Source organism: Boleophthalmus pectinirostris, unplaced genomic scaffold (assembly GCF_026225935.1).
Source record: "Boleophthalmus pectinirostris isolate CB_2022bp ecotype Guang Dong unplaced genomic scaffold, ASM2622593v1 HiC_scaffold_17, whole genome shotgun sequence".
Classification (NCBI taxonomy): Eukaryota; Metazoa; Chordata; class Actinopteri; order Gobiiformes; family Gobiidae; genus Boleophthalmus; species Boleophthalmus pectinirostris.
The window spans coordinates 16,260,378-16,277,124 of record NW_026571115.1 but is presented as its reverse complement, the minus strand read 5'-3'; the positions used below and the strand labels follow the sequence as shown (position 1 = coordinate 16,277,124).

Below are 16,747 nucleotides of genomic sequence, written 5' to 3'. Positions count from 1 at the left end.
CCTATCGAACACTTTTCACTGTGACTCACAACAAGCAGCGTTTTGTACATGGATAAATAAGCATCAAATTCGAGGAAACTACGTTTTACCAAAACGTTTTAAGGATTTTATTTCTGCAACTCTGTAGAAATAACTACACTGTGAAGGAATAGTTTGATGTTTACTTTTCAGCTTAGATAGCGATTGCATTTTATTTTGTTGTAGCTGTGGACTATATAGCTAAATAATGCTAACATGATGAATAACCCGCAAGCAGAGAGGAAATCCATGTATACTCAAACACGAAGTAATGAGTACAAAAGTAGCGATAAAACCAGTCCCATCAGTGTTATTTTGGTGAGCTCTGGCAGCCGGGGGAATAAACTGCTCTTTCGTTACCCTTTCCAAAGAGTCCCTGACAGCCCGTCGTCTTTGACAGGTACGAGAAACATTAGCCATTCAACCTTTTTCATGTTCAGTTCAGCCGTTACAATGAAGATCAAAATAGCCACATTTAATATATAACTAATGTTCATTCATTCTAATAATAATAAAAAACATACGCTTTGAGTGTCTGTGAGGAAATTATCAAAAGTGCGTAGTGCATTATTACTTTAAACATAAATCATAATTTTAATTCCCAAGTATGTTTTTTTACCAGCAAAGCAGAGAAGTCGATATGCTCTCAACACATCTGGAGACGGACCAGAGGATCAAGATGGTGATTCAAGGTACTTCATGGCATACTTTTTTTTTATTTTTTATTTTTTATGGATGGTGGCCATTTTTAGGCAGCTGAACTCTTCCAGGTTATAATTTGTTGCAAGAATTAGAATACACACTAAGATATTATATTGAAGAAAATCGAGTTTGATGGGTATTACTGTGAAATGCAGCAATTTGATATATTTTTGACTTAAATAAATTTGATTTGCCAAAAAACTTCATAGTCAAAACAATAACTTGGATAAGCTTGCTGCAGGCAGGGTTGCTTAATGTCCATGTGCTGCGTTCAGCCCAACTGTGTGTTGCATTTCCCTATTGTTTGCTTTCTTTCTTCTTTTTTTATGGCCCAAATCCCATTTCAGAGAACACTCTTCACTAACTGACGAACAGTTGGTTGCAGGGTAAGACCGAATCACTAAAACCACCTTGGCTATGCTTAGATCACCCCTTTTATCCCTTTCTTTTTCTTTGTTATGTCCTTAAAGGAACCCCAACCCTGATCTTAGAAAATCCATTTCTTTAAAAGTCTAATGAATTATTATTTTCCTAATTTGACTTTCAACATTTCTTTGTACTTTGAGATACTATCCAATAAATCTTATTAAAAATAATAATTGTGGGGTACATGTAAAGTTTCTTCCTTTGTTAAATCAATCTTGAAATTAGCATCTTGATTTTGATCCCTCTGATTGAAGCATGATTTACTTGAGCAGCATTGGCATGTGGCTTTCACAATCTTGATGTGCGCAGAAACTTTTTCTGCAAAGTGGACTATCTATCTTTCTACCACACAAGCTCTTGTATACATTATTATCACACTGGAGCACCATGCTTCTGACAATTGTAACATTATTTATGGCCAGACTCAAATTACAACTATTCACACCTTGTCATTCATTTAATGATACACAATTTTTAAGGTAACAGTTTGTGATACAATTTATTTTTTAGGTTCTCTGACATCATTCTTGCTACCATCCTGGCCACCAAATCTGACATGTGTGGAAAGAAGTTTGAGCTGAAGATTGACAATGTTCGCTTTGTTGGTCACCCAACACTCCTTCAGCATCCTCCTGTCATCCAGGTAACAAAAAACAGGTCTAGTGCCCCATTCTGAGCGGGTTAACATTCTCATGATAAAAGGCCATCTGATAAGAAGACTGACAGTATTACATGCACTTCACTTTGCTAGTAGCATACAACAAAATGTACATTTTCCTCTGCATGTTTCTGTCATGTAAGTCTTTTAAATTAAATTAAATTTATTTTGTGGATCTGGAAAAGGCATTCGACCATGTCCCTCGTGGTGTCCTATGGGGAGTGCTCCGGGAGTATAGGGTCCGGGGCCCTTTGCTAAGGGCTGTCCGGTCCCTTTATGAATGGAGCAGGAGCTCTGTTCGCATTGCCGGCAGTAAGTCAGATCTGTTCTCGGTGCATGTTGGACTCCGCCAGGGCTGCCCCTGTCACCGGTTCTGTTCAATATATTTATGGACAGAATTTCTAGGTGCAGTCAGGGGTCGGAAGGGGTCCGAGGACAAGGACAAGATCACGGATACAAGCAGCTGAAATCAGTTTCCCCCACAGGGTGACTGGGTGCTTTCTTAGACATGGGGTGAGGAGCTCGGCCACACAGGAGGAGCTCAGAGTAGAGCCTCTGCTCCTACACATTGAGATAGCCATCTGAGATGGCTCGAGCATCTGTTACATATGCCACCTGGGCGCGTCCCTCGGGACATGTTTCGGGCATGTTCCGTCAGAAAGAGGCCCCGGGGAAGACCCAGGACACGCTGGAGGGACAATGTCTCTCGGCCTGGCCCCAGATAAGCGGAAGGGGATGGATGGATGGATATATATATATATATTTATTTATTTATTTATTTATTTAATTTTTTTTAGAATTTTCAGTATTTTGTTTTAATTGAATTGTACTACATTTGAGTTTTGTTGTAATTATTAGTGGTGACGTACATTTAATTATTCTTACAATCATAATAGAATTTTTCACCTCTCATTATTTTTTGTAGGGTTCTAAAACCGACCCATCACCTAAAAGAGAAATGCCTACAATGATCCTGTTTAATGTGGTTTTTGCCTTAAGGGTATGTATCTATTATGACATGATTATTATGTTGTTATCCCAACTAATCAATGGTTGACCCAGTAAAAGTAATACATGATGGTGCCTCCTTTTGAATTAGCAGAAGCTGTTTCTGGGTGGGATATAGACCGTAGTAGATTAAATCTAAAAGAAAAGGAGGGGTGTCAGTGGATGATAACACTCGCTATCTGTTAGAGCATGGGAACCTCAGTGGAGCCTAATCATATGCTGCGAACAGGCGTGGCCCATGCTGAGTCACTGTTAGTCCAACACATGATTGGGTGGGACTGGGTAAAAATGCTCTGTCATGTTTTGTTATGGCCTCTGTTTATTCCTTACTTGACTGTTTGTGAATTAAATAGTGGTCATTCAAATGCTTTATTCATATTCATATTTATTCTACAATAGCATTACAGGTATTCCATGGTTATTAGAATGTTCAAGTCAATACATAACATTTTAAATTGTTTATGCCTTTTAACATTTTTAAAAATAACCTTATTTTCTATTTTTGAAAATGTTGCAATAAACGTATTAATATTTTTACGACATGTGTAACTATCTGGAGATGGCATGTCTCCTGCATATTCCATTGAAATGCAAAGTTAAAACCATAAGAGTCAGTTTTGTTTAAGTGCAAGCCCACTTACAGTAAGGACACAGACTTTCATTTTCTATTTTGGGGCTAAAAAGTTACTCTGTGCGCCTTTATTTTGGGGCTAAAAAGTTACACTGTGCACCTTTAAAGGTATATTGAAGGTCCGTCACCTGCGTGTTTCTATGGATATGTCATTGCTTTGCATGGAATGTTCCATAGTATGACATTAATCAGCTCTATCTTAGATTTTTTCAATATCAGATGGTTTTATAGCTGAAATACCGAGAAAAAATTGACTGAGTGGGGGTTGCCTCTCCACAGATCTGACCTGTAACTTGGTTGGGTTTGGTCTCCATTATGATAAAAAGGTTTAATGCCATACTGACAAAGCAATACCATCTCCATGGAGAAAAGCATTTGGCGACCCTCCACCAGAAAAGTTAAACAATTCACCTTTAACATTTACTAGTACTAAACACTCCCTAAACAGTCACTAAAGTGGAATTAAAAACATTTAGTATGAAAATACTAATGGGGCTGTGCTAAATGAGTGTATTTTAGTTCATTTGTTATTTTTGTATGTTTTTATAAAGGCTAACGCAGACCCCTCAGTCATCAGCTGTATGCACAATCTGTCCCGGCGCATCGCTATAGCCCTGCAACATGAGGAGCGCCGCTGTCAGTACCTGACCAGAGAAGCCAAACTCATGCTCTCAGTTCAAGATGAAATCACCACCATGACTGAAAGTGAGACACTCATTTTAACTTCAAGAACTTAATTGATGTTTGGACACAGTAGCTCACACATTACAATGTAATAATAATAACAAAGAGAAATAATATAAATCATAATAAATAATAATAAATTCAAAATGAGCAAGCAACAGACTGGTGTTAAATGAGGCATAATTATCCAAATGTATATGTACATGTTCAAGTAAAAATTTAAATATAAAATTATAGTAATACAAATATATCTTGGCTATATAAGAGGTGGGTAAGGAAGAAACAGTGCAAAGATGAAATAGTTATTGACATGACATAGGGTTTTCTATTACATAAGTTTTAAAATAAGATAATTTTTTATCATTTTACTGATACCTGTTTTTCTGGTCAGCAGATGGAAGTCCCCAGTCTCCTTTCAGACAAATCCTTCCAAAGTGTAAACTCGCAAGAGATCTGAAGGATGCCTATGATAGGTGTGTGAGAGGCCTGAAATTATTTGTATGGTATGCTGATCTTTACTACATACTATTAAAAAACGCTGATACTTAATGCACTTTTTTTTAGCCTTTGCACAACTGGAGTGGTGCGTCTCCATATAAATAACTGGCTGGAGGTGAGCTTTTGTTTGCCCCACAAAATTCACCGGATAGGAGGCTATTACATCCCACCAGAAGCCTTAGAAAGCAGTCTAAAAGCCATAAGGTAGTGTAATCCATTTGTTTCTTTTAATATTTTTAAATTTCCTTTAATGTGTTAGGTCTTCACACTATAATGCAGTCTAGCCCACTTTAAAGTCAAAACTATTTAATCAAACAGCAAAGCCCCTCTACAGATCTTTTAGTATTAACAAATAAAGTAATGGCTGATCTTGCTGGCAGTAATGATGTGACATTACACATGTCTGATAAAGCCCCACTCACTGGTCCCCATGTGCAGGAAGTTTTCTGACCAATTTTAAGTGATAATGACACAATCTAACCCTGCAGGATTGTATGTTTATAGTTAAGTATTACTGGCATGCTGAAATCGACATATTGATTAAATTACATACATTTGTGACATCTGCTGGTGCTATGAATACACATATTCACATAATAAGTATAGAATTTGACCCAACCATATTAAGTAGATATTATGGCTGCACTCACAAGTGTAGCTAGAGCTGTCATGGTGTGTTCATAAAAAAAAACTATAGTACAGTTATAACTGAAGACCTAATGAAGTTAATCAGATCCTTTGCAATAATGTTTAATTAATTTACACAGTCCCTGCTCAGTAAATAAATAAAATGAAATAGCCATGGTGACCACAAGATAAACACAATATTAGCAGCACAATAGCCTTTGGCCAAATTTTACTTTCCTGCCTCAATTTCTTTTACAATTTACAAAATGTAAAATGAAAAAATATGTTTTCTTTAAAGACCTTATTTTGACAATAGTGGGACTATTTTATTTAATTGTTATTTTATATTTATTTTATTTATTAATTTACTGGTATCTTGGTCCTCATGTAGCTATGTTTCAGATCTATGCAGCATAATGTGATAACCTAATATGCATGAATGATGATGACACACAGAAAACAAGATTAATAAATGCATGAATTAGTAAGAAAAGAAAGAGTAAAAGCAATTGCATTTCTAAAGTACAAAGTACGCAATGTAACTGAGCATCAGGTGGCAGTTTATGTTTGTGTTCTTCCCACTCTCTTTCTACATTTGTTATTGTATTGTGAATATGTATGTGCATGAGTATGTATGAACAGATATTTACAAAACAATACAAATCTCTTATGTCCACATTTTACCATTTTACCATGTACGTGTAAATACTGAGATCCTGAGCTGCTAACATGAGACAGTATGTGTAGGCCATACTGCCCCCTAGTGTTATCTCAATGGACTTGCACAACCTTAAATTACCCACTTGCACTTGATTTCATTAGATTGTGAGTTCTGTGGCCTCTATTTCAAAAACACTGTTACGTTTTAAAAATCTATCACTGTTTGAATTTGTGCTCTCAACAGTTTAATTTGCTGTTTGTTTTTACAGGCCTTATCATGCCCTGCTGTTGTTGGAGAGTGAAAAAGTGTTGCTAAGTCAGCTCCCTCTGGACTGTTCTCCAGCGATGGTCCGCCTCATCAAAACCTGCTCTCCTGTGAAAAACCTGCAGCAACTGGCCCAGGACGCTGACCTGGCTCTTCTCCAGGTGCACCACTCTACTACATCCTTTACTGTGAACATGACCCTATTTAGGGCTACACAACGTAATGAGACAGCATGTTACTGCCATCTTGTGGACAATGGCATTACTTTTAGACTGTGTAATATGTATGTATATCTTTATACACTCTATGGTACTGTGTGAATAATTGTCCATATGCTGTATTGTACGTAACCATAGTCAGAGACAGTTTTTTTTCATTAGAGTGCTGTAGCCTATTATCTAGTAGTAGTCCATTTTGTAATAGTTATTAATCTAGATTTTTTAGTGGCTATTTCTATTCTCTTGCTCTTGCAACACTGCAATTTCCCCATTGTGGAACAAATTAAATGAAATAAATGCTTTACATGCTTGCAATTATCTACAAAAGCATTTCTAAAACATTGTCCAGACAGACTTTAATATTTTTATATCTTTGCTTTTTTCTCAGATTTTTCAAATTGCTGCTCATTTGGTTTACTGGGGCAAAGCCATAATAATTTATCCACTATGTGAGAATAACGTCTACATGCTGTCTCCTCACGCCAACATCAGCCTGTGAGTAATGTAGTCAGCACATTTTCAACACAATAGTTTTGCTTACATTTTTCATACACTGTCCCTTATTTATTATAATCATACAATTCCATATTAAATGTTTTCATTACATGCCACTCTTGAATTTACAGATACTCTCCACTGGCAGAGCAGTTTGCCCAGCAGTTTCCTGGCCATGATTTGCCCTCAATGTTAGCAAAGTTTTCACTGCCAGTATCACTGTCTGAGTTCAGAAACCCATTGGAAGCTCCTGCACAAGAGGTAACCCTATACTCACCAACACTGACTTTAGGGCTACCTCACTCCATCTTACTCCTAGCATAGCCTGGTTTCCATATAAATTGGGAGTTTTTTTGTTGTTGTATTTTGGAATGAGACTAGCACACACAGGCACTATATTTCATTGTGACTTTATTGCTAAAATATTAAGACATTGAGTGTATTTTGTTAGCAGAATGAGCAGATGTTCTCATTGACCCATCAGATTTTGGAGCCAAGCAGTTGGTTATAAATTATTAATATGAAAGGGACATCGTCCTCCATTTTTCATGAACACAAGATCAGAGCTGCAGTGCTTTTTTGTTGAGCTATTTTAGGTCCATGGCTCTCCCATTTTGAACTCAAACTATGCATGACCCATAGTATATTGTTTCAATCATTATCCATTATTGTTATCAATTATATAACAAATTCAAGCCACGAGAGGAGAGTAATGGGACCAACAATTATCAGATTCTACAAATGCAACATGCCAAGATTGGACTAGGGCCTATGTAGCACGTTTGTCATTACTGTGTTACTTTTTATGTTATCTTATCTAGTATTTTCTCTTCATAAGATGTGACTTATAATATAAACACATCATTTGGTTCCCCTGCAGGCCAATTTAATACAGATGGTGGTGTGGATGCTCCAGCGGCGCTTGCTAATCCAGCTGCACACATATGTTTGTCTGTTGGTTCCTCCAAGTGAAGATGAGCCCAGCCTTAAAGATGAAGACCCCCTGTTGCCACCGCGAGTCGGCGGCCGCAGCCTAAGCACGCCTAGTGCTCTCAGCTTCGGATCACCCAGTATGTAGCTTTATTATTAATATTGCTTATTGTTGTATATTCCCTAATAGAACTGTTTATTTAGATCAGGCATTCATAGGTAGCTTAGGGGTCCTTGGGAGCACCATGGTAATGCTGTCACTGTTACCTTGGTGACGCTGTTACTTGTGGCCTAACTGCTGTAGCTTCAGCTCTGCCTTTAACCTATCAGATCTTTACCTTTAACCTATCTAAGTCCTATGACAGAGGTGGGTGTGTAATTTTTATGGAATTGTTTCTTTAATTGCCATGTAATATTCTGATGCAAATTAACTTCATTAACTTGATTAATTTACCTTATTGTTTATGTTAACTGTTTAACTGTTACACATAGACTGATTATATGTGTGTGTAACTTCAGTTAGTAATATGATTCAAATGTTCCTATAGATTACCAGATGCAAGGATAATGCAGATGAAAGGTAGATTAACAGACAGCAAAACAGATTGAAGACAGGACATTAAAGGCTTCAAAATACGTTCTGGTGTCTGTTTCTACTCTCTGACCGGAGTATTGTATGGATGAAGTGTCCCAGTACACATTCTGTTGTCCTCCTAGCTATCTCCAACAATGGTCCTTTGAGCCAGATTACTTCACACAGACATTAAAATGGACATAAGAACAACAGTAACAGGAGCAACAGGATGGTCGCAACAGCTCACAGTGCCCCTCCAGATCAACCAGGTCAGGGGGCCCAAGTGGATACAGCATCCAAAACCAGTCATATCATGCAGCCTACATGATTCCGCCAGTTAACAGTCAAATATATCAGCAGCTGCCTACTATGCAGCCAGGTACAGCGCCTTTCATCCCTACTTGTTATGTACAACTGTACCAAGCCTTTGCAGCAACAAGTGCTATTATGCCACACCTCTCAACAACAGCATCTATGCCAGTCCAATACCAGGCCACATCAGTTGACCCAGCTTTTCCAGTGCAACAACATCTGCCAGTTGTGACCGCCAGTACCAGTATACCAGCCCCAGGTTCCATTCACATGATTCCAAAATCTGCAGTCAACTACGACATCACCTAATGTGCCTCAGCACCATCAGCTGCAGTGCTCTCGTCCTCCTCCATCCTTACAACAGTTTAGGAAATATCTATAATGAAACACCTTGATTTTATGTCTATGTTAGCAACCGTGTAAACAGAATTCGCAGGTCATCTCAGCCCAGTCAGTGGCATTACATTGCCAGCAGTCAGAACCCCACAGACTACGCCACTTGTTCTGTCCCTGCTTACCAGCTGCCCCTAAATAACTGCCTCACAGGCCCAGACATTCTGTTTCAGACTCAGAACTGTTCCACTGTCAAATCTGACCTTGTCGAGCCTGGCACTGAAGCAGAAGTCCACAAAGTGCATTCAAAAACAAGAAAAACTTCCTAAAGCCAGTCCGTTAAAAAACCTCGACCCATTCTTGGATAAAAATGGCTCTTGCAACTAGGTGGTCGCATGGCTAACTCAAATCTGAACCAAAATGAAAAGAACCCTCTCATCATTCCTGGTCACCATCACGTTCCAGCACTTCTCATAAGGCACTACCATGAACAAACTTATCACCAAGGTCGCCTGTTCACAGAAGGAGCTGTTTGTGCTGCAGGCTGGTAGATTGTCAGAGGCAAAAGAAAGTGTAATCATCTTCAACTTCACCAATTGCAAAAGACTTTGTGCCCTTCTCAGCACACAGAAAATGTCTGACCTCCCACCAGACCATCTCTCTCTAGACTCCATTCACATGGGCATAGGGGTCTTTGGCCCATGGTTTGCCTTCAGAAAGAACCAGGGGACATGTTATTCAAAAGAAAAGATGGGCTGTGATTTTCACATGTTTAAGTGTAAGAGTAGTTCATATCATAAATGATTGAGTCCCTTGACACATCTAGTTTCATTAATACACACAGAAGTTTTCTAGCTATTAGAGGACCTGTCAAAACCATTCGGTCTGATAGAGGCACAAAGTTTGTCAGTGCATGTAAAGAACTCAAAATCCCCTCAAACATGGACAATACAGCCATACAAACCTGCTTGAAAGAACAGGGACTTATAATCCACCTCATGCTTCACATTTCAGTGGATCATGGGAAATGATGATTCCACAGAAAATATTGGATACTATGTTTTTTCAAGCTCAAGAAGACAAAGCTCACTCATGCCAGAGATGTCATCCATTATAAACGCGAGGCCCCTTGTTCCCATTTCTGTTGACCCTACCCTACCCTCTCATTCTGACACCAGCAACTCTGTTCACTCAAAAGTGGTCCCCACTTTAAGCACCAGCAGGCAACTTTGCAGTGTCAGACCTCTATAAGCATCAGTGGCGGCAGGTTCAACACCTGTCAAACACGTTCTGAGACAAGTGGAGGAAAGAATTCTTGCCCACACTTCAGCCACGCTGCAATCTGACCATCCAAATGTGACACCAGGGAGTACTGTATTGCTTAAGGACAGTCAAATACCCAGAAACCAATGGCCTCTTGGACTCATAACTCAAGTGTTTCCTTCTAAAGATGGTGGTTCGTACAGTAGAGGTTAAGGTTACCAAATCAGATGGTACAAAGGTTTTCACTAGACCAATCTCAGAGATTGTTGTAGAGTCGTTGACGAGTTATCGCCATAGTTACCATTACAGCACATAGACAATAATATTTATTTTTATCAAAGAGACTCTTGAAGATTGTCTGAAAGAACTTGCATACCACCATAGATATCTTACCTTGAGTTAAAGCCCCAGTGTCTTGTAACATCTGTGTTGAATTTGTGCAGCCAGCAGTGATGACATGACCCTGACCAGCCCCAGTATGGACAACTCCAGTGCAGAGCTGGTGACGGGAGGGGACTCACCGCTCAACAAAAGGATGACAGAAACTCTACTGTCCAGTCTGTCAGAGCACGAGAGACAGGTCATACTAAACATCCCGGCGGCACAGAATCCTGAAGATCTACGAATGTTTGCCAGGTAGTTGTTGATTTAAAACATTAACACAGCACAAAATCAGATCTTAGGTATGCATACTACAATTAAATCAGATGTAATTCCAAACCAAAACTGGAATGAACCTAGTCTAAAATAAACAGGAGTTGAACAGCACAAATCTGTAATGGTATTGCAATTTGACAATTTTTTTTCTATTTTATTTATTACATTGTTATGATAACAATTTCAAAATATGTGTAAAATACACAACCTTGCATAAAACTTTTTCTTCAAGGTCCTATATTATGCTAAATTGACTCTTGTGAGATTTAAACCATCTTAGTATGTTGTTACCTCCTCAAAAACATACTTGGAGTTATTTTTTGCTCCATTCACACGTTTGAGTAACTCTTCATTATTACTCTGTCTACATCTCTTAAGTTCAGAATGCTGTTTTCCGCCTTGTGACATCATGTAGTGGTAGTTTTTTAAGTTAACAGCTACCTTTTACCTGTAGTTCAGTTGAGAAGGAAAATTCCAGGGCTAAAATTATGAAAATGATTCTAGTGAAGGTGTATGCAGTTTAAAAACACAGAGGAGCACTTCTTGTATTACCATATAACATCATAAGATGAAACCAAGTGTTTTCTGTTTGAGAGACGAACGCAGCCTAAATATGCAGGATTTTTGTCTCAAAAATGTGTGAATGGAACAAAACACAACTCCAGATATGTTTACTTTAAGTAAGGTTTTGGTTTATTAACTTTCAAGAGTGTTGCAAATTTCAATCAGAATATAATGTTACAGTGCTTCTTGACCCATCCATTTGTGCTGCTGAACAGCAGCGACAGCTCTCATCAGCGCCACTGTCTCATGGTTGATTTGCACAGTTACTGGCTCGGTAAAACACATGCTTTTTTTTAGGCTGTTGCACTACTTCAGGGGACATCATCACCTGGAGGAGATTATGTACAATGAGAACATGAGGCGCTCACAGCTCAAGACTTTGTTTGACAAGTTTCGAAGTGTCCTTGTGGTGACCAACCATGAAGATCCCATTATTTCAATCTTTCAGTCGCCAATGGAGAAATGACGACAAAAAAGTGCTAGCTCTAGCCTTTTTTGAGATACCTGATGTTACCTTACATTTTAATTTGGGGTGTAATGATATTGGCGATATCAAGATATCGTTGTGGTCTCGTCACATTATTAAACTGTATGTCTTTAGGCAAAAATATGAATTTTCAGGCTGCTCCTGTTATGCATAGCTCAGTAAACTACATGGACCATAATCCTTTGTGGCCGCATCATCGGCCTGTGCGCCCGTTGTGGACGCACCATGACTTTTAATTCTGAGGTCTAAAAGCATTTTGGGTAGACAGCTTCACATTGAAGGCATTGAATTTTGTGATTCAAAGTGCAATGGCACATTTTTGAGATGTCCCTTACTAAGTTATGGGTCGTTCCAGATGAAATCGGCCCTTTTCAAGGAATCTCCCCTATGAGCCATTTCAGATTTGGCTGAAAAAAATTCAAAATATTTCTGAAATTATCAAATGAAAGAAGCTAAAATTTTAGATCAATCACTACAGTCATTCCTGTATTATGGCCTGTCGAAATTTTTCAGAAACCTCAATTTGTAAGCATTTTTGAAAGACCATAACTTCATGAAAAATAGAGCTAGGAAAGTGAAAATTTTTATTATTGTAGATTCTCGGTCATAGATTCTAAATCTGTTGTTGGTATCTTTATTAGAGGGGGTGCTGTGGCCCCCAAATTCTCAAATTTGGTTGCTACTCAATTTTTGTTTTAGTTTTTGAGGTCCAAGATCTATTTACTCCAAGCAGATATTTAAAAACTAACTGCTGAACCTCAATATTTGAGAGAATGACCATTTCTGACAGCAATCTCACACTATTCTTAGCTTTCAATGTGGATAGTGTGAAGTCCCAAATATGGTCACAGACCAAATTTGACCTTTTTGGCCCCTTCTCTGGACGCTCAGTTCTTCATGTGGGCACAATTAGATGCTGATAAAATTGACCAGAGAAACTTTGGAATATTCTGATTAGTTTAAAGTAATAAAAACATCTACTATTAACTTACTTCATTTCAAACAGAATTTTTTAAAATGAGCTCTCACGGGTAATTTTTGGTGGAGCTTCGGTACTTTTCCACCTGCTAGAAATGTTAAATTACCTTTAGTTGCTTGCAAATATCTGCTTGGAGTAGATATCTGCAAGCAGAGCAGAGCTTTCACAGCAGAGCTTTCAGCTTCTTAGCTCTATTTTTTATGAAGTTATGGTCTCTCAAAAATGCTTATAAATTAAGGTTTCTGGAAAAGTGGGCATGGCCCCAAAATTTCAACGTGCCATAACTCAGGAACGACTGAAGGGATTGAGCTAAAATTTTAGATTCTTTCATCTGGTAATTTTTTTCAGCCAAATCTGAGATGGCTCATAGGGGAGGGCTGCTGATTTCATATGGACGGACCCTTATTGCTTCCCCAAGCCAATTAAAAGAGATTATATTCTTAAAAGGAATTTTGAAAAGAAAGATCTTAAAATAATTAGAACAAATTATCTTTCCTTTCCAGTTCCCCCTAAAGTAAAGGAGGCACAATTTAAATTTTTTAATAAAATGTATCCAACCAATGAATTCCTAAAACAAAAATTCTAATTTGAGATGGGTAAATGCGTGTTCTGTGACTCAAAAAACAGCTTGCTCCTAGTGCGTTGATGCGGTCAGCTTCTGTCTTCTGTCGGACTTACTCTGCGACGCTACTGACTACAGTTTTATTACAATTATTTATTTGTTACTTGAATTTTGCACTTCAACTTCAAAGGCTTTTCAAGCTGTTGAAAATATCACCGATATGAATTTGACAATAAATGCTGTACCAAATGACTGGGCAAAGCATTTAATAATATTAGTCGTCTTATTATGTATAATATCGTAATATCGTGAGCCTCCCCACCATATTGTGAGCTTTCCCACGATATCGCAATAAATATCGTATCGTGAGATTCATACCATGTCAATATCGTATCGGGAGACTTGGATATCATTATGCCCCTAATTTTAAATTAACAATAATGATTTTGTATTGACATTGTCTTTATGAGCCAAATAATATTTACACTATTAAATTATTTTGTATAAATCACCCATGTCTCAAGTCTATTTCATAATTAAAAGGACCATATTACATAAAGTCTAATTATACAGCATTAATGGTTTTCCTTCATCATTAACTTGTATTTTGAATGATTCCTGCATGTTTGGGTTTGCATTGCTCTGAATGAGGTTTGAGCGATATGAACATTTCAGTTGATGATTATAAAACCAAAAAATCATAGTCATATATGTTGTGTTTTTAAAAGTTGTGTAGCCAGTTTCAACAATACAAAACATGTAAATCAAAAACCACTGCTTGCTTTAGTGAAATGCCAAAACAAACCTTTCAGTGCTGCAGTTTTGTACAGGAAGTAGATGAACCTGTTTCTATTATTAAGCCTTTTTAGTTCAGTGAACAAAATATTGAACTATAATCAAATGTATGTTATAATTTAGAACTAAACACCTCAAAAAACATAATGAAAATCTTTGAAAACTATTACTATATTTGTCCTGTTTCTCTTGTTATTACACTGTAGAAAGCAAATAGAGCATAGTGAATAATGACCATTCCAGACCCCAAACTACCTCTGTCCAGGAATCCCTAAGGTGGAGATTCAAGGACCCAGAAAAAGCAGAGATACTCAACATCAGACAAGTCGCATTGGCTTTGAAGGAAGTACAACTTTCCAGACATCTGTGAAATCACTAAGAAGACACATATTTTCATTAAAAACACAGATGCACTTTGCTCACTGGAGGCAGGGCAGTTTCATTTCAGGTTTTACTCCTTTAAAAGTACAGTTTGAAACAATTTGGTAACGGATAATTTAAACAATCCATGCGTTTCAGAGGGTGTGTTCCTCATTTGACCCTGGTGTGAGCCCAGTTTAGTCCTGAAGTAGTCTTGATTCTAGCTCTGCTCTAGACCTGGTTTAGCTCTGGGTAGTCCAGGTTAAGTTCAGTCTAATCCCAGTGTTCATGTGCTATACGTGCCATTATGAAAGATTAGCACCATTGCAACAGCAGTTACAGTAATTGAAACACATGCATACATTATACCAATAAAGGCAATTGTACAGAATCTAAATTCTTCTTTACCATTTCAGATTCAACAGTTCTTTCTGCATCTTTATTTCTTACACTGACACATGGGTGGCCTAATATGTAATATCGTAGAGGTTTCTTAGCCCATTCCCCATGTGATTCAATACCAATTCGTGGTGCTGACACAATATTGCTGATTTCTTCTGGAGCGGCACTGGGGTCTCTCTCCAGCCAAACCTCTGGGTCTGAAGCCAGGTCCCGGCGGTCAAAACAGCGCGGTATATCCAGCGCCTGGCACAGCTTAGAGGGACCGTTGCACAGTTCTTTGTCCTTCAGTTGTTTCGCTCCATCTTTGCGCTTTGCCTTCCTCAACTGTCTCATGACAGACTGACCCTGCACTGGCTCCAGGGACCTCAGCAGTACAGCGGCTCCCTCTCCTGTGCAACAAAACACAGCATCAATTCACAGTGCTTAGCCTCCCCAACTCTTTAAAATATGGAGAAATATAATTCTGTCAACTGGGCCAAAGCTTTTTGATCGAATACTCTTACTCATACAGCTCTTATAGCCTTATATCTGCCTGAAGGTAGGAGCTAACTTCACTGAAGCTACTCTGAACCTAACCCAGACATACAGTATTACTACTACCGGTACTAAAAACCTGTAAGCATCCATCAAAACCTCAGTAACATTTGGTGTGGGACAGCCAGGCAGGTGTGGTTCCCTAAGCTTAAATAAATGTGCACTTGTGCCCATTTGAATTATTCACTCTATAATAACTCACCAACTGATGCAGCTCCACTTTGCCCATGCTTTAATTCTCTGGCCATGAAGGAAAAAAAAAGGTTTTGACACTCATGCTTAAAATCATATTCCAATTTTACATCAAAATAGTGTTTGACTGAAAAACCAGAGGAGAAAGTTTAAAGTTTTGTCTAAACCTTTGACTTCCCTAGAGACTTTGTTATTACGTAATGTATTTTACTGCACAATAACAATAGGAGTGGTAATAATGAATGCCTTTACCCTCGCTGGACACATTCATGCAGAGGTAGATGCCGTAAATGGGATAGACATAGATAGTCCCTGGCTTCATATACATGGCTGTATTTCTCTCAGTGCGTTTCCCTCCAGCTGAATGAGAGGCTTTATCTTCACCTCCAAGGTATGCTTCAGTCTCCACAATCTTCGCCCGCAGCTCCACTCCATCTGCACACCTGCGGACCAACACCTGCGGGGGTAAACACACACTACTGTTTAATGCATAATCTACAACACCAACGAACTGAAACTGCACTCTCACAATTCATAATTCATATGTAGTTGGTGCTAAATAGGAGGCTATACATACATTAATATTTTAGGTTGTTAAGCAAAGCATATTCAAGTAGTGAAATCCTACATTTACAGCATATGCAATCATTTATTATTTTAGGCAAAAATTATGATGGGACAACAGTCAATCAGTATCATATTCCAAAAAAAATATTTACTTCTATTCAGTGTAGTAACTTACATAGCATTTACAATAGCAACAGCAACTGCAACAATCAAATATACCAATATACAAGATACTAAGTTTAACCTTTACCTTGCCGAAGGAATGCTTTTGCCAAACTGACACATGGTTGTTTGAAAAAATCCTCCCCTAGTCTGAGGTTTGGATCACTTTTGATAAAATAATGAC

The 16,747-nt window shown here is 38.2% G+C and overlaps 2 protein-coding genes across 6 annotated transcripts; one reads left to right on the top strand and one right to left on the bottom strand.

Moving 5' to 3' along the window:
* On the top strand, positions 1–14,062 carry nprl3 (NPR3-like, GATOR1 complex subunit). Of its 5 annotated transcripts, none has more exons than XM_055152625.1 (14): positions 1–418; positions 641–710; positions 1,068–1,106; positions 1,657–1,789; positions 2,730–2,804; positions 3,995–4,148; positions 4,522–4,600; positions 4,692–4,829; positions 6,182–6,338; positions 6,784–6,890; positions 7,022–7,151; positions 7,771–7,960; positions 10,746–10,938; positions 11,821–14,062. In XM_055152625.1, exons 1-14 carry the CDS (start codon positions 235–237, stop codon positions 11,987–11,989), a joined length of 1,818 nt encoding a protein of 605 aa, XP_055008600.1. In that variant the 5' UTR covers positions 1–234; the 3' UTR covers positions 11,990–14,062. The 5 variants fall into 5 exon arrangements, with proteins under 5 accessions (XP_055008600.1, XP_020788338.1, XP_020788346.1 ...); XM_020932679.2 differs by having other exon boundaries at positions 4,519–4,600; XM_055152627.1 differs by lacking the exon at positions 1–418 and adding an exon at positions 453–573 and having other exon boundaries at positions 4,519–4,600.
* A 718-nt stretch (positions 14,063–14,780) lies between these two features.
* On the bottom strand, positions 14,781–16,287 carry mpg (N-methylpurine DNA glycosylase). Its single transcript, XM_055152628.1, has 2 exons — positions 16,219–16,287; positions 14,781–15,497 (listed from the first exon to the last, which is right to left on the bottom strand). The coding sequence occupies exon 2, from the start codon at positions 15,439–15,441 to the stop codon at positions 15,070–15,072; it is 372 nt and encodes a 123-aa protein (XP_055008603.1). The 5' UTR covers positions 15,442–15,497; positions 16,219–16,287; the 3' UTR covers positions 14,781–15,069.
* Between the last annotated feature and the right edge of the window lie 460 nt (positions 16,288–16,747).